Source organism: Patella vulgata, chromosome 4 (assembly GCF_932274485.2).
Source record: "Patella vulgata chromosome 4, xgPatVulg1.2, whole genome shotgun sequence".
Classification (NCBI taxonomy): domain Eukaryota; kingdom Metazoa; phylum Mollusca; class Gastropoda; family Patellidae; genus Patella; species Patella vulgata.
Window position 1 is genome coordinate 55,176,221 of NC_065882.2, and position 27,469 is coordinate 55,203,689.

At 39.3% G+C, this 27,469-nt stretch overlaps 1 protein-coding gene across 1 annotated transcript in view; it reads left to right on the forward strand.

The window, feature by feature from the left end:
- Positions 1-9,799: 9,799 nt before the first annotated feature.
- LOC126819003 (deleted in malignant brain tumors 1 protein) overlaps positions 9,800-27,469 on the forward strand; it is a 57,881-nt gene continuing 40,211 nt past the window's right edge. Inside the window, exons 1-12 of the mRNA XM_056100416.1 lie at positions 9,800-9,954; positions 11,624-11,778; positions 13,411-13,582; positions 14,533-14,871; positions 17,877-18,032; positions 18,133-18,297; positions 18,540-18,863; positions 19,412-19,741; positions 23,071-23,397; positions 25,328-25,487; positions 25,924-26,075; positions 26,312-26,644. Coding sequence (XP_055956391.1) covers positions 9,876-9,954; positions 11,624-11,778; positions 13,411-13,582; positions 14,533-14,871; positions 17,877-18,032; positions 18,133-18,297; positions 18,540-18,863; positions 19,412-19,741; positions 23,071-23,397; positions 25,328-25,487; positions 25,924-26,075; positions 26,312-26,644 — 2,692 coding nt within the window. The 5' untranslated portion in view covers positions 9,800-9,875. The remainder of the gene's footprint in view (positions 9,955-11,623; positions 11,779-13,410; positions 13,583-14,532; positions 14,872-17,876; positions 18,033-18,132; positions 18,298-18,539; positions 18,864-19,411; positions 19,742-23,070; positions 23,398-25,327; positions 25,488-25,923; positions 26,076-26,311; positions 26,645-27,469) is intronic.

Sequence of the window (27,469 nt, forward strand, 5' to 3'; positions counted from 1 at the left end):
TTTAACTCGAATTTCCTAACTTCAGAGGAGGAGGAACAGTATCCATGACAATGTAATGAGTCAATAATAAGAAATCTGGAAGCAAACTGGTGATGCATCTCTATACCAAATCCAATTTGTATTGGCGCAATCAATACCCGAGGTAATGTGGCTTGAATAATTGCTTGTCCAATTGATGCAATCTTCAGATCAGCATCTTTACCTACGAAAAGAACTTTCAGTAAAAGTCTCAGTGTTTGAGGAAGGAATTCCAGGTTCTGCTCTACAGATGACATCTCTTCGGGTGTTGGACATGATTCCTTTTCAAGTTTCATAGATTTAATTTCTGATTTGGCAAATGGTAAAATTCACTGGGTATAAATGCTGGTGTACTCTTAAATCTGGCTTACTGTTTAGTTCAGCAATAATTATTTTGTATCCAAAATGTTCACATAGATTTTTCTTCATGTAAGCAGCACTATATGTCTCTTTTTCGTATAAGAACTGTTGCATCAATTGAACAAGATCACGCACGGTAGTTTGTTCATCGTCATTTTCGTCAATATATTCCGCCACACGAAGTAGAGAGAGAGAGAGAGAGAGAGAGAGAAATGGGGTTTAACGTCCACTCGACACAACTAGGTCATTTCGGGACTAACACATGGTTCAATTTTATTTAAATAATTCGCTTGCGCGTAGGTGTCTTTAGCTGTGGGAGGAAACCGGAGGACCCGGATAAAACCCACGACGTTGGACAGGCGACCCTACTCCTTGTCACGTACAACCGGGGAATCGAAACCCCGCCAGTTGACTCAATGACAGACCGTATGATACAGCGCGCGCGTGCTAACCATTCGGCCACCCAACCCCCCGCCACACGAAGGAAGGCTGTATATATGGATCAATCTTCTGGGCGACCAACACGTCGTATCTTCATTGGTGTTGGGTGCTCGCTAGATGCAGATGACAGAGGTATTTGTTTATTTGTTCTGAACACTGCATGAATTGTGATACACAGAATCCATGGCAGAACAGTCTCTTGCATATGCCAATCTAGAAAGTACTTTCAAAGACCATTCATCACTTCTCTTACTGCAAATGTTTCTAATAGTGTCCTGGAATTTATTCTCAGTTCGAACGTGGATCATGTCTAGTTTAGTTTTTTTCCAATCCCACGATCCCGATTTTCTACAGAAAATTGAACTTTATTTCTGATGAACGCAGGTCTTGTTTGCGGCTTGGTGTATCATTCAATTCTGTCTTACATTTCTCTGCTGCAATACTATTCGGGTTAATATAAATGCGGCGACACTCCTGGTGGCAGCCTGACCCGCATCTGTGTAGATGTTATTACTTCGTTCACCACTTGCCCTGTTAATACTGGCACTGCCTTTAGCTCTTAGAGTAACAGTTGCAGATCCATTATTGATTGACTTGCTATATAGAAACGTACAGTTCATTAAACAGGCCAAATTACGTTACGTGTTCCATACATAAATAATTGAACGTGATCACGTGACTTTTTAATATCCACAGAAAACACGGCCTGTGTGTCTTACCCTAATTCTCTTAAAAGTAACCGACATATATTTTATCATTCAAAAAACCTGACCGTAAAGACTAAAGTTACGTAATTTCCATACCAAGGGTGCCGTACTTGAGCGATAATTATTACCCATTGGTAATGTTAACATGAACTCCTTGCTAGACCTATATATCCTTTAATACTTATATTTATATATTGCACATTGTGTATGACCGTTTTATGAATCACCGTGTGGCTTACCTGAATAAGATTAATGTCTCTTATAGTTGATAATTAGAAAATAATTCTTCTATTTGGGTGGCCGAATGGTTAGCACGCGCGCGCTGTATCATACGGTCTGTCAACTGGCGGGGTTTCGATTCCCCGGTTGTACGTGACAAGGAGTAGGGTCGCCTGTCCAATCTCGTGGGTTTTATCCGGGTCCTCCGGTTTCCTCCCACAGCTTAAGACACCTACGCGCAAGCGAATTATTTAAATAAAATTGAACCATGTGTTAGTCCCGAAATGACCTAGTTGTGTCGAGTGGACGTTAAACCCCATTTCTCTCTCTCTCTCTCTCTCACTCTCTCTCTCTCTGTCTACCTCGTGTGGCGGAATATATTGACGAAAATGACGATGAACAAACTACCGTGCGTGATCTTGTTCAATTGATGCAACAGTTCTTATACGAAAAAGAGACATATAGGGCTGCTTACATGAAGAAAAATCTATGTGAACATTTTGGATACAAAATAATTATTGCTGAACTAAACAGTAAGCCAGATGTTGTAGCATTTAAGAGTACACCAGCATTTATACTCAGTGAATTTTACCATTTGCCAAATCAGAAATTAAATCTATGAAACTTGAAAAGGAATCATGTCCAACACCCGAAGAGATGTCATCTGTAGAGCAGAACCTGGAATTCCTTCCTCAAACACTTAGACTTTTACTGAAAGTTCTTTTCGTAGGTAAAGATGCTGATCTGAAGATTGCATCAATTGGACAAGCAATTATTCAAGCCACATTACCTCGGGTATTGATTGCGCCAATACAAATTGGATTTGGTATAGAGATGCATCACCAGTTTGCTTCCAGATTTCTTATTATTGACTCATTACATTGTCATGGATACTGTTCCTCCTCCTCTGAAGTTAGGAAATTCGAGTTAAATGCGACAGCCTTCCACGGTACAGACCTCCATGGATTCATTTCTGGAAACTTCGTTCAGTTTGTTGCAGATAATGTTGACCACAACTTGAGGACTTTTGATGGATTTAATACCTTTCATGGGATGGGCATCATAGCAACAATGATTACAGGAACAAAGGAATTTAAATCTGCACATCTGTACGTCTATGGAAAGTATAGCACCCATTGGTAGAATCGGTATCCATTTCTACAGGTCAGAATGGAATGGTTCATCTGCCCTCACATATGAAGAGCTGCCAAGTCTAAAATGCGAGGATCACACAAATCAAATGGATCGCCTCTGGAAGATTTCATGGCCGTTGAAATCCCTACTACCTGCTTAGTGAGGATTTATGCAGTCTGTGCACTTCCGAACTCAACTTGGCCCATCAACAGTTACATTCTTACCAATAATTGACATGAGTTCAAGCGACATGTCATGCATATATTCAACAGTAAAGTTTCTTTGTGTTCAAGCAAGGAAGTACAACGTGACGCCTGTAACCACCTTCGATCAGTCAATCTGGTGGAAGGCTCGAACCATCCAAACAAGTGAACCTCCTGGAAGAGATCTAAATTCAGCTGTTCTTAGGCTTGGTGCATTCCATGCCCAGGTGAGCTTTCTAGGATCTATTGGGCAGGATCTAGATTTCGTCAATTGCTTGAAATTGTATATGCCTCCAACGCTGTGAGGCACATGATGACATTCAAATCTACTGCAAAAGCAATCCATGCACATATTTTGTCGATGCAGCCCTCAATGCCATTATTGCTTCTAGGACATTTGGTCATCCACTGCCAAGATGTAACCAGTAATCAGGATAAACAAGAGGAGTCTGATGTTCCAAGCAAAATAACAATCTCCAATGAAGACCTAGTAAAGAAAGCTGGGATAATGGGGAGATTGTTGAATGGTCAACTGTCTAATGAAGAGGTGTGACAGGATGGAATCTTTAATAGGATTGAAAATAAACTAACTGAATACGAGAATTCTCTGAAAGACAGGAGAACGTGTGTGCTGTAGCTACAATACATGAACATGATTGATATCCTGAGAAGATTTATCAAAGCTGAAAGACTAGGAAACTGGCAACTGCATCTTCAGTCTTTGTCAGGCATGCCCCCCTACCATTGTGCCTCTGGTCACACCCTGTATGCAAAATCAGCGAGAATGTATCTCCAGAGCATGCTGAAACCCAGATATATACTAGAGTTTATCATTGGGATATCATGCTGTTCGTCGCAGTGATCGGGTTTTGGCTGGACTTCCAACTGACCTTGTCATTGAACAGGTACTCACGAGAAGCATAAAGACAAGCGGTGGATTCACCAAGGGAAAAGGGGTGGGTGAGATGCAACGATTGACCTGGCTCATGGCTATGCCTTCATGTGCATCTTTGGCACAAGTTTCATTTACAACCAGTGAACAACATAAAGACATGTCAAAATCGCGCCAGAAACGTGAACAAAGGGACCTTTGCGCAATTCTAAGCTTTCTAGAAGATAAAAGTCCTTTCAGTGCGGACACGTAACATTGCAACTGGTGCAAATGCGGACGTGTTTCAGTGAATGTTTACCATGCTGTAGAAATTGGGCAAAAGGTTTTAAAAGCTATGACTGGCACAAATACCATAAACTTCTCATTCAAAAAGAAAGACCAGGTGGTTACCCTTGTTACAAAATCTGGTGTGAAAGTAGATGGAGACATGATTCAAGTTGACCCACAACTCCTGTTTCAGGGACTGATAGCAACTGCTCGAAATCTCAATGATGATCTGGCCATATTCTTTCAGTATGAGCTCTATAGTATTTCACCTGCTTTGTTTGATTCGTGTGGTCTCCCTAGACAGCCAAACAAACTTGCATTGGCTGATGCACTCTGGGAAATGCTGCAGAAACCAGATTATGAGCCACCCTCACAAGATGCTGATAAACACTTCGTCCTTGATGGTGGAGCTCTTTTGCAACGTCTACCTTGGCCCCGGGTTGCAACATACAATGCCAGCATTGGAACTTTTCGCAGTTCTCTCGTAACCTCCCGATGGGTCCATGCACTAGGAGCTCCCCTGGGACAGGGGGCAACCTGTTCCTGACGCCTCCCGGGCTTCACCAATTTCTATCTGTCGTACATCCGCAAGGCAACAATTGCCCAGTGATACTTACGCATTATATAAGACAATTGTAACTGGCTTAATAAACCCTAACAAGTGTCACTACTTGAAATTGAAATATTTCAGTTGTTGATTATTTATTATTTTATCATGTTACACTAGGTAAAAATTTCGAACTTTCAGTTTCAGGTGGCGTGATTTTTAATATCGTACGGGTTGAAAACGGTTATTAAGTTTAGATATGGCAGAAATAATGATATGATATGTATGGTAGAAATCGGTTAACCGAGGACATGATACACTCGCTGTCCTGTAAACACTAACCACGGACTTCATACACACAATCATATTTTTCCTTTTTCAGATCACACACACGAAAGATACACCCTAACTGTAGAATACCCCCTACCGCGGAACATCTCAGATCGACCTTAAAATCAAATCGGGTATTACATCCGGGCTTCTGAGAGAGAGAGAGAGAGAGAGAGAGAGAGACGTCGACTTGACACGAACTAGATCATTTCAGGTCTAACGCACGGTTCAATTTTATTTCGATAAATCGCTTGCGCGTTGAGGTATTTACCTATGGGAGAAAACCTACGTGGTTGGCCAGGCGACCCTGTTCCTTGTCACGTACAAGAGGGAAATCGAAAGCTTGCTACTTGACTCAATGTCAGGCCTTGTGATTGTCACAATTCTATTAATTCACTTTCGTTTGCTTCCATTTTGCTTATGTCATAGGTTTTAGCAGATATCTTGGACATAAACTAATACATTAACAGTTACTTTAGAAATCCGAATTTGATCTTAGTTTGTGGTACGAGTCATTCCTCACGACCCACGACCCCCCCTCTAGCTAATTCTTAGAAAACTTGCCCCGCAGTTTCAATTTTATTTCGATAAATCGCTTGCGCGTTGAGGTACTTTCCTATGGGAGAAAACCTACGTGGTTGGCCAGGCGACCCTGTTCCTTGTCACGTACAAGAGGGAAATCGAAAGCTTGCCACTTGACTCAATGTCAGGCCTTGTGATTGTCACAATTCTATTAATTCACTTTCGTTTGCTTCCATTTTGCTTATGTCATAGGTTTTAGCAGATATCTTGGACATAAACTAATACTTTAACAGTTACTTTAGAAATCCGAATTTGATCTTAGTTTGTGGTACCAGTCATTCCTCACGACCCACGACCCCCCCCCCCCCCCCCAGCTAATTCTTAGAAAACTTGCCCCGCAGTTTCCATATTAGTACATGGTGTTTGAATCTTGGGTAAAATATTTGTAAATTACCAATCAAGTAATAGTAGGCTACATCGTCGGTCCCAGGGGGCATTCTCTGATGCGTTTTACTATGGGCGTTTCAGAATAATCAAATGCTTTTAAATAAAACTTTATTACCACAATCCGAAAATATGTACACTTGTTATTATAAACTTTTATAAACAACATATGTACTATATTTATTAACGTACACATGCCTGTGGCCATTATAATATAATGCAATATCGGCGTGAACAAATAATGACTTTCGGGGACACTCATAATAAAGCAATTGGGATACGTGAAACGTGACACCTTATTGCTTCTTCATATGTCAATAATCTTAATCAAATCAAAATGGTCATAATATCATGCACACTGTATTGGACATACGTGACACCAATAGATCGAGCACTCTAGGTGCGATCCGTTATAGTTTTGAACTTTGACAATGATTAGATAGCTCTTTCCAGATTATAAAGATTCAATGATAAGTGTGGCGATCGGATTCATAATCAATTGACATACACCGGGTTTCTTATAATATGGCCTCTTTAGAACTAGTGTTTGAAAATTAAGTGACGCTTAACTATAATATACTTTTCAAAAAAAAAAAGGGGATATTGAAATGCAAATACCTATTCAGGTTGCGATATGATAAATAGTCGTGGACACGTGACATGCCTTGAGAGTATGTTCAGAGATGAAGAACTTATCGCCCTGACAGAACCACTGAGCTGCACATGCGACACGCAATAGCGCCATACAAGTGAGAGGGGTTCATTGTCAAATTTGACACTTCAAGGAATGGTTGATGAAAACTGCCGCGTGCTGGTTTATCCTATCCATGTTTAGCGAATCTTTGCTTTAGTGTGTTACGTTTAATTTGATCGGGAGACATGTTCGTCGACGTCAACGTCAACGGACAACATTGCAAGAATTGGCCGTGTCACTGCAAGAGGAGTGGGTCAGATTGCCCCAAATCGTGATTGGATGGTTGATTAGGAGCATGCCACGACGAATTACTGAATGTCTGAGGATTGGTGGAACAATTACTCATTATTAAGACAAAAATCAAAAACGTCCATTTTCGCTTTTGACAGCGTATCTCTTTGCGAGTGAAATGGGGCCGTCAAATAAGCCGCCCATATGAACTGTTTATGTTCATGTGTAGGCAATTGGCCTGTTATTAATATACACTGGTTACCTCTAATAAAAACAGCAGTGCATTTCCGCAGTTTTGTATTGTTTCTGAATATCCCCTATTTTTTTTTTTTTTTTTTTTGAAGAGTATACTATAAGGTCTAGGAATATAGGGCCTAGCGTTATGTTTAGTGTATCAGGGACATAGCCTACAAATGGTCCTCAGTTAGGGTTGGTATCGTGATATAATGCTATCAATGTACACGCTATTGTAATTGCTTAAAGTTACAATTTCATATTTTCTAAGAAAGTCAAAACATAATTATTTCTTTTGCTCAATAGTTTGTCAACTCACTATTATTATACGATCATAGGTTATCTTTCTCACACTTAAAAATCTTCGCACCGGAATTAATAAGACAATTACCTCCCAATTACCTCCCTTGTTTTCCTATTCCCCCGCCATGGAATAGCTATCTTCAAACGTTTGAATTTGAAGTTGAACATGATATTTTTGCCAATTTCTCAATTGGCAATAGTGAATTATAGGATTAATAGGATTATTCTTTAACAAGGTAGGACTGTTTATAGATACCATCTATTTTAGGGCTTTATTTTAATACATAACTTAATAATATGAAATTGTAACTTTAAATGGGGTTGGATGGTCGAATGGTTAGCGCGTGCACACTGCATCATAAGGTCTCATTGAGTCAACTGGCGTGGTTTCGATTCCTCGGTTGTACGTGACAAGGTGTAGAGTCGCGTGTCCAACCTCGTGGGTTTTCTCCGCGGCCTCCGGTTTCCTCCCACTGCTAAAGATTCCTACGCGCAAGCGAATTATTGAAATAAAATTGAAATGACCTAGTTTTTGTCGAGTGGACGTTAAACCCCATTTCACCCTCTCTCATATAACATCAAAGGCATCTCTTCTCTCTCTCTCTCTCTCTCTCTCTCTCTGTTTAATTGCTTAAGACAATTAGATTTAGGTTTAATTGGGTGCAATAGAAATGATAGATCAATTGGTTTGAAGCAAACTTGTGCCACCAACAAGTACAATCATTAACTGAATCATACACATAAGAAATGCAACTGTAGACTAGTGTTTTGATTGACTTCGTACCAGACCATATTGTGAAATGGACAAAACTGTCTATAGGGCAGTCATCAAGTACCTGCAACTGAAAGGACACAGATACAAGCCGACATGATCTCTACTTTAGGGGAGTTTGCCCCTTCCTTTTCCAAGTAAAGATATGAGCTGCCTAATTTGAGCGTGGCAGAGAGAGCATTGACATGACCCGCGTCTTGGACGGCCATTCAAGAAAACATTACCCGATGCATGACATGGTGATGGCTGATCGACGATTGACCGCTCGACATATTGCTAGTGTTGTGGGCATCTCTCATATCACGGCTGAGAACATTATCGCCAACGATAATAACAAAAGTGTCTGGAAAATGGGTGCCAAAGGTCTTGACTTCGGATGAGAAACGTGTCAGATTCATGACGTGCAGTGACAATCTGCGCCATTTTGAAGCAGATCCTGATAATTGTTTGGCCAGATTTGTAACCATGGATGAGACCTGTTTCCAAAAATGAAAAAGGAACTATCCGGTCGTCATTTTCCTAGTGATGATGACCTCACGTCAGCTTTGAACGACTTCTTTAGGGTTGCTAAAGAAAATGCCTCTCTGCCCGGCAACACCTTTGGCAAAATAGTTTGTACACCTCGAAGTTGACTATGTAGAAAATTAAATGGAAGCCATGGACTTTGTACAGGTCTTTCACAGGCAGGCTTAGAACATTTCAGTCAACCCTCATATAATGAGATGAAATGAATGCCAATAGCTCAATTATGCAATCTCCCACTACAGCCGGTCAGATATGTAAGTAGTGGAGACTATCGAAAGTATAAAAAAACGAAATATAGATTTGTATTTGAAATTCAAATTCTGACTACAATATGTAAGAAATAAGTCTGATAAATTAGCAGTTTTAAAATTTACATACATTGGAATTAGAATATTAGCAAACCTTTACAATCAAATATTGATTTTATTAGCTGACATCCGCATGGCGCATAACGTCTCTTTTAATTTAAAATATTGCTTTATTTAGCAATATTCTTAATCAAAAAGTAAAAGATATTCTGTCTTGTTGCCCTATAATTCATTTAAATAGTTGAATAACTGTTATTCAGCAAGACTTGTTTTTTTAAACTTACACAGGGTCAACAAACAAGAATACATTGTAAGCCTTGTAAGTGTTTTTTGTGTTATTAGTCACGCGTGTATTGGATACATTCCAGAACTATAGAAAATATTCAATGTAATATGCAGTAGTTGTCGTGATCACTTTTACTATATTTAGTCTTGATAAATATACATATACTTATCTATTGAAGATTGAAATTTAAAGAATACAAAGGCAGCATTATAACATACATTACTTTTATTTATCAAAACATTTATATTATTTACCTGAATACAAATTTCAACAAACAAGACTGTGTGGTGTTTATAATTCAAGAGACTTGCCTTTATTGAAATTTATTACTGTTTAACTAGTGAGACGGATCATGAGAGCTTTATTTTGCCCACTTGTATTGTGGGGGTAAACATTGCTGCCACTCAACAACCACCCTCCGAGGAGTCCATTTTTGGCATGATTCTTACCTGGTTGGCGTTGATGCTGTCTCTATGGCAGGCATCAGAAGCAGCCATGCCAGAAGTTACAGTGGGAGGTGAGTTATAAAACAAAACTTTTAAAGTTACAAGAATTAAATTTTTGACAAAGTTCTTGTTTTCTAGTGTGCATATCTTGTCAGTAAGTTCATGATAAGTCATGCAGACATAGCATGTGATAATCCCCTCAAGTTTAAAATTATTGCATTAGGTTGCAGGTATATTGCACTAGCGGTTACAATCACACCCCTAAAGTAACAGAAATGAAATGAAATGGGGTTTAACGTCCTACTGTTCTGCTCCTAAACTGGGATAATGAAGACGGGCATACGCCATACAGTGTGCTATGAGGGAAATTTTGCCCGGGCAGCGGCACTACGGCCTACTCTTATATCGAATTCCAACTGCCAAGGGACCTTTTACGTGCACGCCAATGTGTACACGGGACCTCGGTTTTTCGTCCAATCCGAACGACTAGACAGCTGTCCTTGTCGGGCCCTCCGTCCTGCATCACTGACAAGGGGAAACCACGCCGGAAAATCTGGATTACCTTTCTCGGCCAATGCAGGGATCGAACACCCGACCTCCGGGCTAGCGAGCCAGCGTCTTACCAACTTAGCCCCCTAAAGTAACAGAACACGACTGTTTAATGTCCCTTTTGCAATCGAATCATGTGTTCAATAATTGGCTTCATCACACGAGGGATGGTCCACAACAGCTGGAACGTTAGTTTGACAACCCCAATATGGTGCTGTTCTAAATGTGTGGTGGTAGAACTACAGTGGAGATTGGAGGATGCAGTATCGAAAGCGTATTAAGTAATGCATGCCCATCATTTATATATTTTATGATTTTAAAAAAACTGAAATCGAATCTCGAATTATAATCAATTTTTTTATTTTTTTAGTATGTTCATGCACTTTGAAATTTGGAACGGGAAATATTTTTTCAAATCATGAATCAGATATGAGTAATGATACCCATTAACTTCATATCTTTCTGTAAAGGAATGCAGATATAAAATTTGAAAAGAGCATCATTTTTGCACGCATGACCCATAAGGAAATGATTGTTAAACTTTGCAACGTGGCTATATTATGCCATTGCCGCAATATTTAGGGGGGGGGGGTGTTGGATAGCTGAATGGTTAGCGTGCGCGTGCTGTATCATAAAGTCTGTCATTGAGTCGACTGGCGTGGTTTCGAATCCTCGGTTGTACGTGACAAGGAGTAGGGTCGCCTGTCCAACCTCGTGAGTTTTCTCCGGGTCCTCCGGTTTCCTCCCACTGCTAAAGACCCTGTTATGCGCAAGCGAATTATTGAAATAAAATTAAACCATGTTAGTCCCGAAATGACCTAGTTTGTGTCGAGTGGACGTTAAACCCCATTTCTCTCTCTCTCTCTCTCTCTCTCTCTCTCTCTCTCTCTCCCTCTCGCAATATTTAGCGGTTCTATTATTTAAAGGAAGCCCAGGTGGCTCAGTAAGTAAGACGTGCTAACCCGCGGGTCCGTGTTCCATTCCAGTTGGAATTCGATATAAGAGTAGACCGTAGCGCCACTGTCTATGCAGAGTTTCCCTCATAGCTCACTGTATTGCGAATGCCCGTCTTTATTAGCCCAGTTGGAGTAGGACGTTAAAAATCATTTCATTTCATTTTCTATTTTGTAAAACCAAAAGCTTGATGATTTACGATTTACATAGTAATTTGCACATGTACTTGTTTACTAGGATTTAGCATTAGATTAGTAAATGGTTCTGATGGTGAAGGAAGGGTAGAAGTAAGACGTAATGCAACAGAAGAATGGGGGACGGTTTGTAATGACTATTGGGACGATGTTGATGCCGCTGTTGTTTGTCGAATGTTTAATTTTAAATATGGCACGGTAAGATCTATTATTTGTCGCTGTGAAAGAGACTTATCGGTGTTAGGGTCGTATGTTCTATAAACTATACTTGATTTTATTTATCTTTATTATACCATCAATGTGATTTTAACCATAAATAGATAGTGATTTAGCGAAAGGGGAGAAAGGTTAAATTTATAAAAACTAGAAATGCATTTGTTCACAACAGGATATACATATCTATATATAATAGAATGTTATTGCGTATATCTATAGAATGGAAGAATAGAATTTGTTGAGTTGAATAGGTAATAGTATAACTATAGCAGTTTGTGCTAAATCATACCTTCATTGTGACTAAAAAGATTAAGGGAGCTAAATCGCTAATATTTCGGACATAGAAATTGACACAAATATAATAATGTAATATGAATGTATATAAACTATTTATATTTCATTAGTTTCCGTTTGTACTCTGATTTCAAGTCATTATGTTCGGCGAAATGCGCCAGAAGTCTCAGATCGAATGGCAGTTCATAGCGTCTGGTTATTCCAGTCTACACCGATAGTATTTACTGTACATGCCCTCCAGATAAGAATATGGCATCACCGTTTGACATGACTTGTGGAATATGTCTAGCCTCGTTCTTTGAGTCCCTTGTTACAAATGGCACTGAAACGCATTATGGTACACGATTCGTGTACCAATGGTAAAATGTTTATTTTGTCTTAAATATTGAATATCATAAGCCCATCTTTTCTCGGTAAGATCACAACATCAATGTTGATTTAAAGGACAATATTGGTGCCAGCCATTATCACATATTATGTGATAGAGCTGGTTAAACACATTCCAAATATAATTTTATCTCAGGATCATTGCTACGATAGCTGAGTAATACAGTTTTTCTGCATCGGAAGTGACGAACGCCAAAGGAAAACACGAGTCGCCTCTCTCTATATAACTGACTGATGTGACGAATGATAACGGATATACGGGCGAATTTCTGCTCACTAATAATTCCTTCGGAGACCAAAAGTTGTTATATGGGACTGTAAGAGGATACCTGACAATTCAATAAAGTAATTGAATGTCATTAGATAAGAGAACACGAGAAAAATAGAAATAGTCCGTACATTCCCTTGTTTATATTCATTCTATACCTTATAAAAACATGGTAATGCACGGACTTTTTCTGTTTTTCTTTCGTGTTCACTTATCTAGTGACAGTCAATTCTTTTTATGAATAGTCAGATATCCTCTCACAGTCTCACACAACAACTTTTGGTCTTGAAAGGAATTATTAGTGAGCAGAAATTTGCCCGTATATCCGAATTATCATTCGTCACATCAGTCAGTTATATAGAGAGGCGACTCGTGTTTTCCTTTGGCGTTCGTCACTTCCGATTCAGAAAAACTGTATTACTCAGCTATCGTAGCAATGATCTCTGAGATAAAATTATATTTGGAATGTGTTTAACCAGCTCTATCACATATGTGATAATGACTGGCACCAATATTGTCCTTTAAATCGACAAATAATTCGTGTTTTCAATGTCGAAGAATTTGAATGATACTGAGTTAGAGACTTAGCTACTTTAAATATGAAGGTGTATGCATATGAATAAAGAGTGCTAGGGATGCTTTTGAAATATAAATTTGATTTACAGGCACATAGCACAAGCATAAGCACATTCCCCAGAGGTGTTGGTCCAATAAATATGGATAATGTGGATTGTAGAGGAAATGAAACCTCCTTGGTAAATTGTGCTTTTGCTGGATGGGGAATCCATAATTGCGGCCATTATGAAGATGCTGGGGTCAAATGCCTCAATCAAGACGGTTTGTTATTCAATTTGATATTTTGGCACCCTGCTGTTCATTGGAACCACAGCGCGGGGGCTATTAAATAGGTTCCAAACTTCCATTATCACAGTCACTCGAATATAAGCACGCCCTTCTCACATCAATGCCATCTATTCATATGTAATTAGCGTATTGCAATCTATTTGAATTAGAACACAGCAAGTGTATTTCTAATGAAATGATTTTCAGATCGAATTTCAACGCCAATAAGCACTTAAATTGATCTATTGCAATCTCGTTGGTCAATTCTTTGAAACGCAATAACTTTACTTTTACAGAGTGCATTTTAATAACGCTTAAGACATATTTATTACCACAATCACTCGCCTAAGTTTGACCATTAATACAAGCCACACTTTACTTCTAAAACTGTTAAAACATGAAATGCATTGTCATTATTACAGCCAATCAACGAGGTACACCAGTGCCATATCTTCTCCATATATGTTTGGTCTTCTGCCGTCTTATTGGCTGATTTTTCCTACAATAACTTTACGCCCCCCCCCCCCGCCTAAACGCGTAGCGTGCATTGTCGCCGTTTTAGCCTCATGCTCCTGTTATGGAATAAATGTAATTACATGGTGAAGAATTGATCTGACACCCACATTAGATATTTTCGCAATTGCTTATTCTGTATATTTCAACGTCGGCATTTTGTTTTTAAGAATTTCTTTGGTTTGCTTAAGAATCCACATAGCATTGATGCTACTACGATGCCACTAGTATCACATTATTTCTAATTCTGAAGATCCTCTTTGTTAGAATTGGTGTCATCATTTTGTGAAAAGGACATTGGCTCTCTTGGACTGCGTAATTCCAGACAATTGTCAATATATCTTTAAAATTATTTTAGAATGGCTTTGTTTATTAACATATTTGAAGTAAGATGCTTGTTATACGAGGCTGAAGTATTCCTTTATTTACAGTTCAAATAGCATGGGCTGGTTCTGATATGGGTGTTGTGCAGATAAGAGAATTAACGGGATGGAGACAAGTGTGTGATTCACAATGGGATGACCTTGATGCTAAGGTGGTGTGTAAACAGTTGGGGTACGATGATGGTAAAGCCATGTGCTGCTCCAAGTTGAGTACTTCATCGGGTTATTACTACGGCTACCCCAGATCATCATACACCAACTTTATGTGTACGGGAACAGAACAATTCCTGAGGAACTGCAGTTATTCCACCATCGACAGAAATTGTAATATTTATAATACGGCTTCTGTCATTTGTTACAAACCAGCTGCGTCACAAGCTGACATGGGTAAGTTTTTAATCATGCTATAGAAATGCAAGCTAAACCCATTTTCTGAAAAGCAGCTAGAGCTATAACGTTAAATAAATTGTTATATTTCATATAGGTTTCACACGTATTTGGATAAAATAAGGAACATAGTAATAATAGGTAATGTTCTAAATAAATTAAATTCCATTTGTTTTAAAATACTTTTCAAAAAAAGTAGGGGATATTGAAATGCAAATACCTATACAGGTTGTGATATGATAAATAGTCATGGAAACTTGACATGTTTTGAGAGTACATGTATGTTCACAGATGAACCACTGAGCTGCACCTGCGACACGCAATAGCGCCATGCACGTGGGAGGGGTTCATTGTCAACTTTGACACTTCAAGGAGGGTTGATGAAAACTGCCGCGTGCTAGTTTATCCTATCCATGTTTGTTTTTCTGTCGGTTCTTGCATAAGATTTACTGCTTAGCGTATCTTTGCTTTAGTGTGTTACGTTTAATTTGCAATGAGACGTCGTCAACGTGATGAGCGTCTACGTGCTATTGGCATGCTTCAAATGGGTTCTACACAGCGAGCAGTAACCAACATGCTTAATGTGTCACAGTCTGTGATCAGCAGACTGTGGAACCGGTACCAACAAACGCACAATGGTGATGATAGACCTTGTTCAGGTCGTACTAGAGCCACTCCACAAGCCCAGGATTGATACATTCGTACACAGGTCCTGCGAAATCGAGGACAAACGGCCAATCAGCTTTCTGTAAACTTGTACCAAGTTACAGGAATTCGAGTTACACCCCAAACGATTAGAAATCGGCTAGATGTAGCCCATTTGCAGGCGCGACGACCGCGTGTTGTTCTCCATTAACTCGCCAGTACATGGCAAACAAGCAATTGGGTTAATCGTCGATGGGCGTCGATTTACTCTGGATTTCACCGATAGGCGTCATGCTAACGTTAACGTCAGCATGAACGATTCTGGCGTGGGTCTGTTGTGGTGTGGGGAGGAATCACCATGACTGGCAGTACTACCGTGACCACACCCTGGCACCGATAGTTCTTCCCTTTACTCAACGTGCAGGTCGACGTTTCATCTTTCAAAATGATAATGCCTCCAGCATCACCATATTGTCCATATGCCTTGGCCAGCCATGAGTCAACATCAACCGACAACACTGCAATAATTGGCCTTGGCATTGCAAGAGGAGTGGGTCAGGTTGTCCCAAATCGTGATTGGACGGTTGATTAGGGGCATGCCTGAGCTGCACCTGCGACATGCACGTGTTGGCCTGTTATTAACATACACTGGTTACCTCTAATAAAAATAGCAGTGCACTTTCGTAGTTTTGTATAGTTTCTGAATATCCCCTACTTTTTTTGAAGAGTATATTTAGCTACAGAAGAAAGACGTAGAATTAAATTTATTGAGCCATATATGATGCGGTAATGATATATATATATATATATATACTATTCAAAAAAAGTAGGGGATATTTGATTTTTAAGTGTTATTAAAGTCACCTAATGAAACTGACGAAGAAACAAATGACAAAATGAAATGAAGTTCACATTCATCGATTTATTCCAAATGATCGTTAGACTAAGTAAGGCACAGACTGACCATTATAAGGGTAAAATGATACCCGGGGTCAAACAGCAAAGTTACCACAGCATCACAACCAAGTCAGTAACGGGTAAATCCTCCTCTGTTTGCCAAACAAGCATTGATCCAACGTGGCATACTCCTAATGAGACGTCTAAGGTCATTTTGGTCCAGATTGTCCCATTCCTGTTGCAACGCAGCAGCAAGTTCTTGGACATTGGTAGGACGTTGTTGACGTTGACGTAACCTCTGTCCAAGCATGTCCCAGACATGCTCGATGGGGGAGAGGTCGGGACTCAGTGCTGGCCAAGGTAATGTGGTGATGTTCTGTTGTTGGAGGTAACCTGTAACGATCCTGGCCCTGTGACATCTTGCGTTGTCATCCTAAAAGATGAAACGGCGGCCATGACGTCGTGCGAACGGCACAACATGGACTGCCAAGATGTTGTCCCGGTAGTACTGGCCTGTAACACGCCCTGCAACAACATGTAAAGCCGTTCTTCCAGCAACAGTGATGCCTCCCCACACCATAACAGAACCACCCCCAAATCGATCATGTCTGATGACGTTAACGTCTTGGAAGCGCTCGTTTCGAAGACGCCACACCCTCCTACGTCTGTCCAAAAAATCAACAGTGAACCTTGACTCATCTGAAAACATCACATTGCTCCAGCGTCGATTATCCCAGTGTTGACGATCCCTACACCAACGACGTCTTGCCTGAATGTGATGATCTCTCAAACAAGGGCTTACGCGAGGACGTCGGGCGCGAAGGTGACCCCTATGCAGTCGATTCCGAATCGTCTGGCCACTCACTCTCACACCAGTGTCTGTTTGAAGACGAGCGCTGATCTGATTTGCTGTGATGACACGATTTCTCAAGGCCAAGGTACGGATAAATCGATCCTGGGCTTGAGTTGTCGCCCTTGGTCGACCTGAGCGTGGTCTGTCCTGTACAGATTGTGTATCACGGTATCTGGACCATAGCCTGCTTATGACAGACTGAGAAACATTCATCGTCCGCGCCACAACCGCCTGTGTTGTGCCGATCTGTAGCATGCCAAGGGCACGTAACCTTTCATTTTGGGTAAGCCGACGCATATCAAAATTTGTTTTCTGGTCACTAAAACAATTAAACTGATGTTTCCACCCTGGAATTCAATGCCACAATGACTGTAACATTCAAAGTCAGAGTCGTGCAAATCTTGGGTTGGACCCCCATGATGATCCCAAGCATCACCTGTATTCCATGCGGTAGCTATTGGTGCGTTTGGGCATCACATGTAACTGGAAATGTTTCTTCTGTTAGGTTCTATATGACTTTTTTCGTAGTCATTTGCATATTTTAGTATTATGCCCCCAAAATCAAATATCCCCTACTTTTTTTGAATAGTATATATATAATATTTTACAGCTTTTTCTGTCCGGCTACATAATGGATCATCTGGTGTTGAAAGTCCACAATGGGGGATGGTACAAGTTCGTCATCTTGGCAAATGGGGTATTTCATGTGCCGATAATTGGAACGATACGATAGCCAATATTGCTTGTAAACAAATGAATCATCAAGGTAAATTTCATTATAAATAAATGTACGTAAAAAAAACAACTGAGCACTTCCATGTGCTTTATCGTGGTATTTCTTATAAATGTGTATTTTATTATTTAAGGTGGTATAGCTTATGGTACTACATCAAGATATCAGCCATTACCATCCTGGGTTAGCAGCTATAACTGTACTGGTTCAGAGAGTAGTCTAGAAAATTGCGTTGAAGAACCATGGGGTCAGCGAACTGGAAACTGTATACCAAACGGAGCCATGTGTTATTCATCTGGTAAGTATTGTGGCAATTAAGTTGCGATCAAAAATATGAATTTTTGAAATAATTTCTGAGGTCAAAGTTTGTGTTGTTAAACTATGCGAAAGACCCCTCTTTTGACCTCAGTTAAGCTAAAAACTCTTGAAAAGACAATATAACTGACAATCCTTGTTTCAATTTTCCTAGACATCACCAGCTCCTCGAACGAGTACTTGAGTAGTGAATCGTATATACATGTAGTTATAATTATTTCATAGGTCCTCCAATTTTAAGACTAGTTGGTGGCACTTCTAGATATGGTAGAGTTGAAATCACAATTAATGGAGAAACAGGAACTATATGTGACAACAGTTGGACGAATATCGATGCTTCTGTTATTTGTACAAGTCTTGGTTTTGTGGATGGGTTTGCACTAAAAGGTTCTTACTATGGAAGTGGAAATGGCAGTATTTTAATGGATGGGATGCTCTGCAATGGCAGAGAAGATTCTGTATTTAGCTGTCAGAATAAAGGATGGGGAATATCCGATGCATCGTGCGCAGATCATTCAAAAGATGCATCCGTTGTTTGTCATGGTGAAGGTAATGTTTAATACCCTACCCCTTCCTCGCAAAGTCGCATGTACTCACTTTAACTTGAATAGCGTTCATAAAATCTTCAAATTGCCATCGTCCCAGTCCGTTTGCTGATATTGTATTTCACTCACCCAACATAGCTGCTCTTCAACGATTTTGGCAATATTTGTATCATTGATGCGTGGCGGGTGATGCAGCATGACCGCTTTCCCAAACTTAACCCCGCAGTCACCACCCCTTGCTGATTTGATTGCACCATACACACTCATATTCGACCAATACGAGTATCTTCATCACTGTAAATTTATGTTCTAGATGATGTTCAGTACTTTACTGACATTGGTGCTGTTTAACATCTCCTGTCAAACTATTCAGTTGAATCGAGTAATATTTTATTACTACACATATCCTTGTTAAACTTTCGATCTTAATAATACTTAGATTTGAAAGGGTTAAATATTGTAATACTGAATGGCACGCCCTCTCATTCAGTAGTGCCCAATGTCATGCCTTCTTTCATTATATTTATGTTGTAAATTGGTGTCATATTACAGTACGATTGCGAAATGGAGATCATTCAAGTGGAATTGTACAGATTAAGAATAGGAGATATGGCTACACAACATGGACAGCACTATGTGGAACTGGATTCGATGATACCGAAGCTCGGGTGGTCTGTCTTGAGATGGGCTTTTCAAATGGTCGACCACTACCTGTAGGTTCTTACGGGAATTATTACGGTACACCCTACATCAGAAACAACATAGCTTGTACAGGATCCGAATCTTCAATTCTCAACTGCTCTTATGCTGGATCTACATGTTCCAGTTATTCATACACTAACTACGCCTCTGTTGCTTGCTTTAATGGAAGTCTCGATAATAGTAAGTACACAATTAGTTGGCTGAATGGGTTAATATTCCTGTTAAATACTATAGCAATAAATTATTCATACAACGACTACCCCACTGCCTGATTTCATACAAGCCTTCTGTTATTACCTCAGGCCGAACGGAGTTACTGAGGAATATTGAAATGGGTACCGTCCATCCCGATTTTGTTTCAAAATTTCAAAATTTCAAAAACCGTTCAAGATATAATTTTGATGTACAGTATGTGCGTTTTGCTATTTAGAAATTTCTCTGATTTATATTTGTTTTTCCATACAAATAAATTTGATTTAGATTCGGTATAATTTTTTTTTCCGGAGCAGATTCCATAAACCGTTCCAAGATATCTTTCTGAAAATTGTAAACTTTTCAACACATGTTATGCGCTTTGCTATTTAAAATTTTCTCGGATGTAATTGGGATTTATTTTTTTTTTTTTATTTTTATTTTTTTTTTTTTTGGAGGGGATTTCCGTGGAAACAAATTTGACTTAGTTTTGGTACACAATCTTTTATTCCGGGGCATATCCCGTAAACTGTTCTTTTTTAACCTTGTTACACGTATCAACCTTAATAATAACAATAATAAACCTATATCGCGCCTATTACACGCGGAGGGGTGCTCTAAGCGCTTCTAATGGTACTCTGGATAAGCTTGTTGAAAACGATGTATTTGTATGTCAAATAACGTTTTGGCACTTTTGAAATTTGCTACAAGTCAACTTAGAGTAGTAGTTGTGCCTTTTGCCAATTCGTAATTTCGTAAATTGAAATTTTTGTCATTTCATGAATTAAAAATGATTTATATACAAGTTTTTATTCTGGGTCATATCTTATATGCCGTGTAAGATACCTTTATGAGCTATGTACCTACTACATCAGCCAGTTACAGAAGTTGTGTGTTTTGCCTATTAGAAATTTCTGGAATGTAATTTTCGTGTTGCCACCAATCTGTCTGCACAAAAAATCTGATTTTTGAAAAAAAGCGTATGCAAGATATAAGATATAGTTATGAAATTTCATGAAAATTTGTTTCACATTTGCATCATTCATATATTTAGAACTTTTTTTGAGTTTTTGATGCTTTGGTGGTGGTAATTTGTTATTTAACGGAATTTATGTTCACTATGACCAAGTAACAAATTTTGGGTGCCTTATACTATTTTCTATACATCTAACATATAACTAATATTTTGAGTACGCTTCCACTACGCCGTCCCCACTCTCGGGGGACTTTTCCGTCACGACCTAGCTAAGCAGGTATGGTGCGTGTTATATACAATGGTGTAGTGAGGTCGTTGTATATCTCGCTCTCGGCCACTCTCTAACTGTGTGAATGGGTTCTCGCTCTCTCACAAAGATTTCGCCACGTCCATGCCGCTCTCGGCCACTATATCTGGCTGTTTTTTATACGCCCACATTTTCATGTGGACGTATATTGTCGTCGCCTCTGTACGTCCGGACGTCCGTAACAATTGTTTGTGAACACTCTACAGGTCACAATTTTTATCCGACTTCATTGAAACTTGAAATATAAGTTGATCGCCCTAAGACCTCGGTTCCTTTCGATATTGGCATGTATCGGACTGTAACTTCGTGGATTATGGCCCCTGATTGTACGAAAAATCACGTTTTTAGCTTGTGAACACTGTAGAGGTAACAATTTTTATCCGATTTGGTTTAAACCTGACATGTATGTTTATAACCCACAGATCTCGGTTCCTGTCGATATTCGCGCATATCGGAACATAACTTCCTGAATTATGGCCCCTGATTGTACCATAGAGGTCACAATTTTTATTCGATTTAAAAAAAACGTTTGAATGTATCACCGTTACACGCTAAGGATGGTTGAGTATGAATTTCGTAAACATCGGACCGAAACTGACGGACAAAATGGCCGCCCTCGTTCGCAAATAGTGTCAAAATATTGTGTATCAGGGTTGTAGACCCTCTGGGGGGTCACAATTTTCACCTGATTTTGATGAAACTTGAAATGCAAGTTTATAACCCAAAGATCTCGTCAATCGCGCATATCGGATCGTAACTTCCTGAATTATGGCCTCTTATTGTACGAAAAATCGCGTTTTTTTAACTCGTGGTCCCTCTAGAGGTCACAATTATTATTTGATTTAAAAAAAACGTTCGAATTTCGTTGAGTTCGAATTTCGTGAAAATCGGGCCAAAACTGTTGGACAAAATAGTGTAAACATCTGGTAAATCAAGGTTGTGAACCCTCTAGAGGTCAAAATGTTGATCCGATTTCGCTGAAACTTGAAATACATGTTTATAGCCCAAAGATATTGGTTCCTTTCGATATTCGCGCATATCGGGCCATAACTTCTTGAATTATGGCCCCTGACTGAACTAAAAATCACGTGTTGGCCCCTGCTGTAGAGGTCACAATTGTTATCCGATTTAAAAAAAAACCGTCTGAGTATATCACCATTACACACTAAGATCTTGGTTCCTTTTGATAATCGCGGATACCCGAACTTAACTTCCTGGATTATGGCCCCTGATTGTTCGAAAAATCGCATTTTTAGCTTGCGGGTTCTCTAGAGGTCACAATGAAACTGTCCGACAAAACGACCGCTCTTTGTACGCAAATTGTGTAGAAGTGTGTAATACGAAGGTTGTGGACCCTCTAGAGGTCACAATTTTTATCCTTCTTTGGCTGCTAGACTGGAACCATCTATATTCCTATCAATCCGAAGATTGAGGTCAGGTTGCTGTCATAGGGTAGCAAGTACGTGGGGGTTGATGGAGCATGGCAAAGGGTAGCAATGGCATATCGAGCGTGGTGTATACGTAGTGAGGCCGTGGAAATTAGTGCAAAGTCTTGATTTGATGGATGAGGCTCAGTACCTCCTCAGAATACCAAACATCCGGCGATCGAGGTGAGGTAGCAAGCACGTGACTGGAACGTGGAACCAGTTTGGTGCGTTCTTCTTGGTCGTGGTGGAAATGTGGTTGAGCTTCGTGCGGGCGTGAAGGAAGCATAAGATCATAGCGGGGACGTATGGAGCGTAGTGTACGCATAGTGGAAACGTTAAAACAGGTGAGACGTATTTTGCGCGTATTAAGTTTGTAGTAGACTTCACATTGAACGGGTCTTTCAGTACTTTAACGCGACCTAACCAAGCAATTTCAGCTCGTAGTAAGCCCGTAGTGAGATCTTCGTATTGTGCGAAGGGGGCTTAACCAAAAGTTTGTAGCAACAATGCATTTAGAGTATTGATTCTAAAACTATTATTATCAACATTTAATCCGGATTTGTCTTTATAATATTCCATTGATCTTACGTTTCTTTATCTCATACAGCGACATCAGTAACTTTAGAAGGTGGGGTGCCTGCTTACCAATCTAAAACAGGACGAGTAGTAGTTACTAAACACGGTGTCAAAGGTCGAATCTGTCAACAGTATTGGGGTGACTCCGAGGCCAGTGTTGTCTGTAGACAGCTATCGTTGAGTAACCAGGGTGGTGTAGCTTTTAAGTATGACCAGAGCGGTAGAGGTCCATTCTGGTTCTCCGAGGTTAGTTGTTTTGGAAATGAAACCATATTATCCCAGTGTACGACCGGGCCCGAAGGATGTTCTTCCAGCTATAGAGCAGATGCTGGTGTTCTTTGTTACACATCAAATAGAGGTTAGTAATTTTACTGAACATATTTTATAGTCTGTAAGAAAGGGGGTGACTAAACTGATGAAAGGAAAACACTAATAATGAGTTCCGAAATACTACAAAAAAAGCATTTTTATTTTCGGATTGGAAGTTTCAGAAATACACGAGAGCAGGACACTCCTACCATCAAGCGACAACCTCAGAAAGAAATTTGATAATATTCAATTCGTTAAATCATAGGACCGGTTTTTATGTATCCATCTATCACAATGGTGCATATTTTTTCTAGCTAAAGAAAGGGGTATATTATTTTTGGTATGGCGTGGGTGACAGGATTTATAAGAGAGATAACTGTCGGTATTTTTTTTCTCTAGAATACATATCCGTAGTAAAGAGATCTCCCCTTCGTTTCACTAGAACGTCTAAGAATGCGATTTGCAGGTCGTTCGGTTCAATTGTGAATTTGATATTTAGATATAAATCTTTCATTATTTATTGCAAATCTGCAACGTTGCCAATTCGTTCATTCCAAATACAGAATATCTCGTCTGGGAATCGTTTCAACTGATTTTCTAAATATAATCTGTAAACCACGCCATGTTCAATTTTTACAAAGGAGTTTAACTTTTCCTCGTGCGTGTTTTTAACCGAGTGGGATTTTCCCTGATGCAGTAGACTCAGTGGTTTTATGCGCATGCGAGAGTTTAGCATTGCATTCTTCTTGACTTGAACAGGTAGGCCGTGACGACAATGAGTTGGATACCAATGCATTCCGTTTCCCATCCTTACCTAACATGTAATTTTGTCGTTAGGCATGCAACATCGCCATTTCCACTTTTCTACCCCCAAAATACAAAAATTGAAAACTACATGTTTGGGGACAAATCAATGCGGGTAGTGAAAACGGAGTAATATTTCCGGTCTTATTCGACTGGCATTCAGTCCATGGACATACTAGTTATCTCATGATGCTGTATTAATCCCATGGTTTTTTTTTTTGCCATTTTATACACTGGACCGCGGGGGTACAAATCAAATCTTCGGTCTAAATTATTGTCCTGATCTGTCGATTCAAGTCAGTCAAAGAGATTATTTTCCATTGCACGGAATGCTTTCGATCAGGTTGAATAATTTGACATAATGTGGAACACTGTCGAAATTAAATACACGACAATAATGTTGAAATTGCTGGGGTAATAAATTTCAAATGCGTTTTCCCATAAATTTACTATTTTAAAGTTTGGGACAGATTCATTAGTTGACTTTTATGCGTGGGCGTATTAAGCCATCATAATGTCTGTCCGTAAATATTGATCATGAACGCGATAGAGGCTACAGTTTTAAAGTTTGGTGTGAGGCATTAGAGTCACACGTGGATGAATCCTATCGATATTCAGCGCTCCACGAACTTCCGGTACATATGTATCCCCGTTCGAATGCGATAAAAGTTACAGTTATTAACGAATTATTTTGTATACCCACATTTAAGTCTGGGCGTATTATGTCGTCACCCTGTCTATCATCGGTCGGTCCGTGGGTCAATCCGTCAACATTGGGATGTGAAGGCGATAGAGGCCACTGTTTTGACGGATGATTTAAAAATTTGGTTGGAAGCATTCAAGTCATGGGTGGATAAACCCCATCTATATTCAGCATTCCGCGACTTTCCGTTCCAGAGCCATCTCTCCACTCTCGAAAACCCTGTGAACGCGATAGAGGCTAGAAGTCATATTTCTCAAAAGGGTTCATATCAAATTTGTCAACGTATGAAGTTTTCCTTTGGATAAGCTATTGTCTGTGTCCATCTCTTTAATATAACTAGATATAACTGCTGTGTCGGCGTGACTATTCTTTCGAACTTGCTAAGCGAGAATTTTAATCAGGCATTGGCTAGTGTGCTGCGTGTCGGCCTACAAAACCCGTCTATATTTTTCATTGTTTTATTTTTTACCAGCACCCTCCCTGTCTTTGGTTGGCGGAACTGCATCATCTGGATCAGTACAGATAACGTATGATAATGAACGTGGTTATATATGTGCAGATAAATATTTCTATAGTAATACAGTTAAAGTTATCTGTAAACAGATGGGATTTATAGAGGGTGTCATCCCAAGGTAACATCGTTTCAGTTCTTCTAGATTATACAAATATTATAACTCCGTGCGTGATATTGTTACTAATATTACTCCATGACTTAAGTTCTTGGCTAACTGGACCAAAGGTAGTGCCAATGGATCATAATTTATACTTTCACCTATAAACCTACTGTTATGTCCACACTTGCTTTGATCTATATTCTGTATAATAATCGGACAAGATGTTATTATTCTAAAAGACTATCTCGATTAAATATATGTTTATCTTAAATTTGCTCTTTTCTTGTCGTTCGTATGTGAGTTGAAGCTCTAGTTTATGCTAAACCCATAAAGGAATTCTGTGTAAATCAATTATTACTGACTTTCACATTGTTAGGAATTGTAAGTGCTTGGGGAATATTATTGTCTTGTATCACTAAATCCATACTATATTTCAACGAATAATTATATGCAGTTCCAGGACAAATTTGCCCACAGGAGGAGCGGCATTTATGGACAGTCCTTATTGTCAAGGATATGAGTCTTCTGTGTTTCAATGTCGTAACGCTGGCTGGAGAAGTAAAGCCACCTGTAACAAACAGGCAAACGTCATATGTTATAAACATGGTAAGATTTGGAAAATATTGAACAATATAGTAATGATATATTTCCGCACATGACTTCAATAAAATGATTTTCACGGTCAGCAATCAATATTTGGATGCTAAGATCTTATAAATGGTTTTCTGTTGAACATACTCATCCCTCATTATTACTGTAGAAATGATTCTATTTTTATATCTGTGGAGTCTACACAATGATTTTCACGTAGTTACTAATCTTTATATTATTGTGTTTTACAGTTAAGCTTGTAGGAGGTAGACGAACAGACAGTACATACACTGGTCGAGTACAGCTTTATTTCCGTGATAGATGGAGATCAGTTTGTAGCTCTATGTTTGATGACAATGAAGCCCGTGTTACGTGTAGAGAACTTGGTTTTCTTTATGGTAAAGCTCTGTCACCTGGTGCGTTTGGTCGTCTTACTATTCGGAACGGTGTTGGTGGATTTAATTGTACTGGATCAGAAACTTCCTTGGCTAACTGCAGTTTTACTTTTACGTCCTACTGTTATGGAAGGTATTCGTACTCCAGTTATGCTTCCGTGGCTTGCAGCAATACAAACATGTCTAATCGTGAGTATTAATTGGAGATGAATTAAATAGATATGTACATTTAACAAGGTATACCCAGTACCATGATTCACAATTTGAAGTCATATCTTGGTATGTTTTCGTTTCTAATTTTTGTACATGAAGAAAACCACTGATAGCTTTTGATGGAAACCGTTTAAAGAAATTCGGCTCTGCTTTATTAATATGTGAGTCGACGATTATACTTGAAATAATGTATTACAAATAGCCCGGTCGGAAATACTGTGGCAAGTTCATATGGCAAGTTTGAGTCAGTTTACTTACATCTGGAAGTATAACGTTGCCAATATTATTTTAATGTTCACTGTACAAACTGCCTATGTCAGCAGTTCAAAATAAGTATTTTAGTTTTACAATTTGCAATTTGCATTGCTCCACAATACCAATGACAGTGTTAAAATATATAATACGCTTTTCAATAATACAAAATAAGGTATAATAGTTATTTTGCACATTACACTTCTCCATTCTGCATTTTGCATAATAGACACATGCATAATAGAACTTAGCATAATAAACGTATACCTTATATCGAATCTAGGACGAATCTCATTTGCAAACGGAAAAAAGTCCGGACTAGGACAGAAATTTACGCGATCGACTGTCAGTAGAAGGGGAAGGTACTCATATTTACAGACCTTCGGAAAACGATCAATGAAATGAAATTAAATGGGCTAATGAAAACGGGCATACGCCATGCAGTGTGCTATGAGGGAAAATTTGCCCGGGCACCGGCGCTGTGTACGTCCTACTCTTGTATCGAATTCCAACTACCAATGGATAATTTACGTGCACGCTAATGTGTAC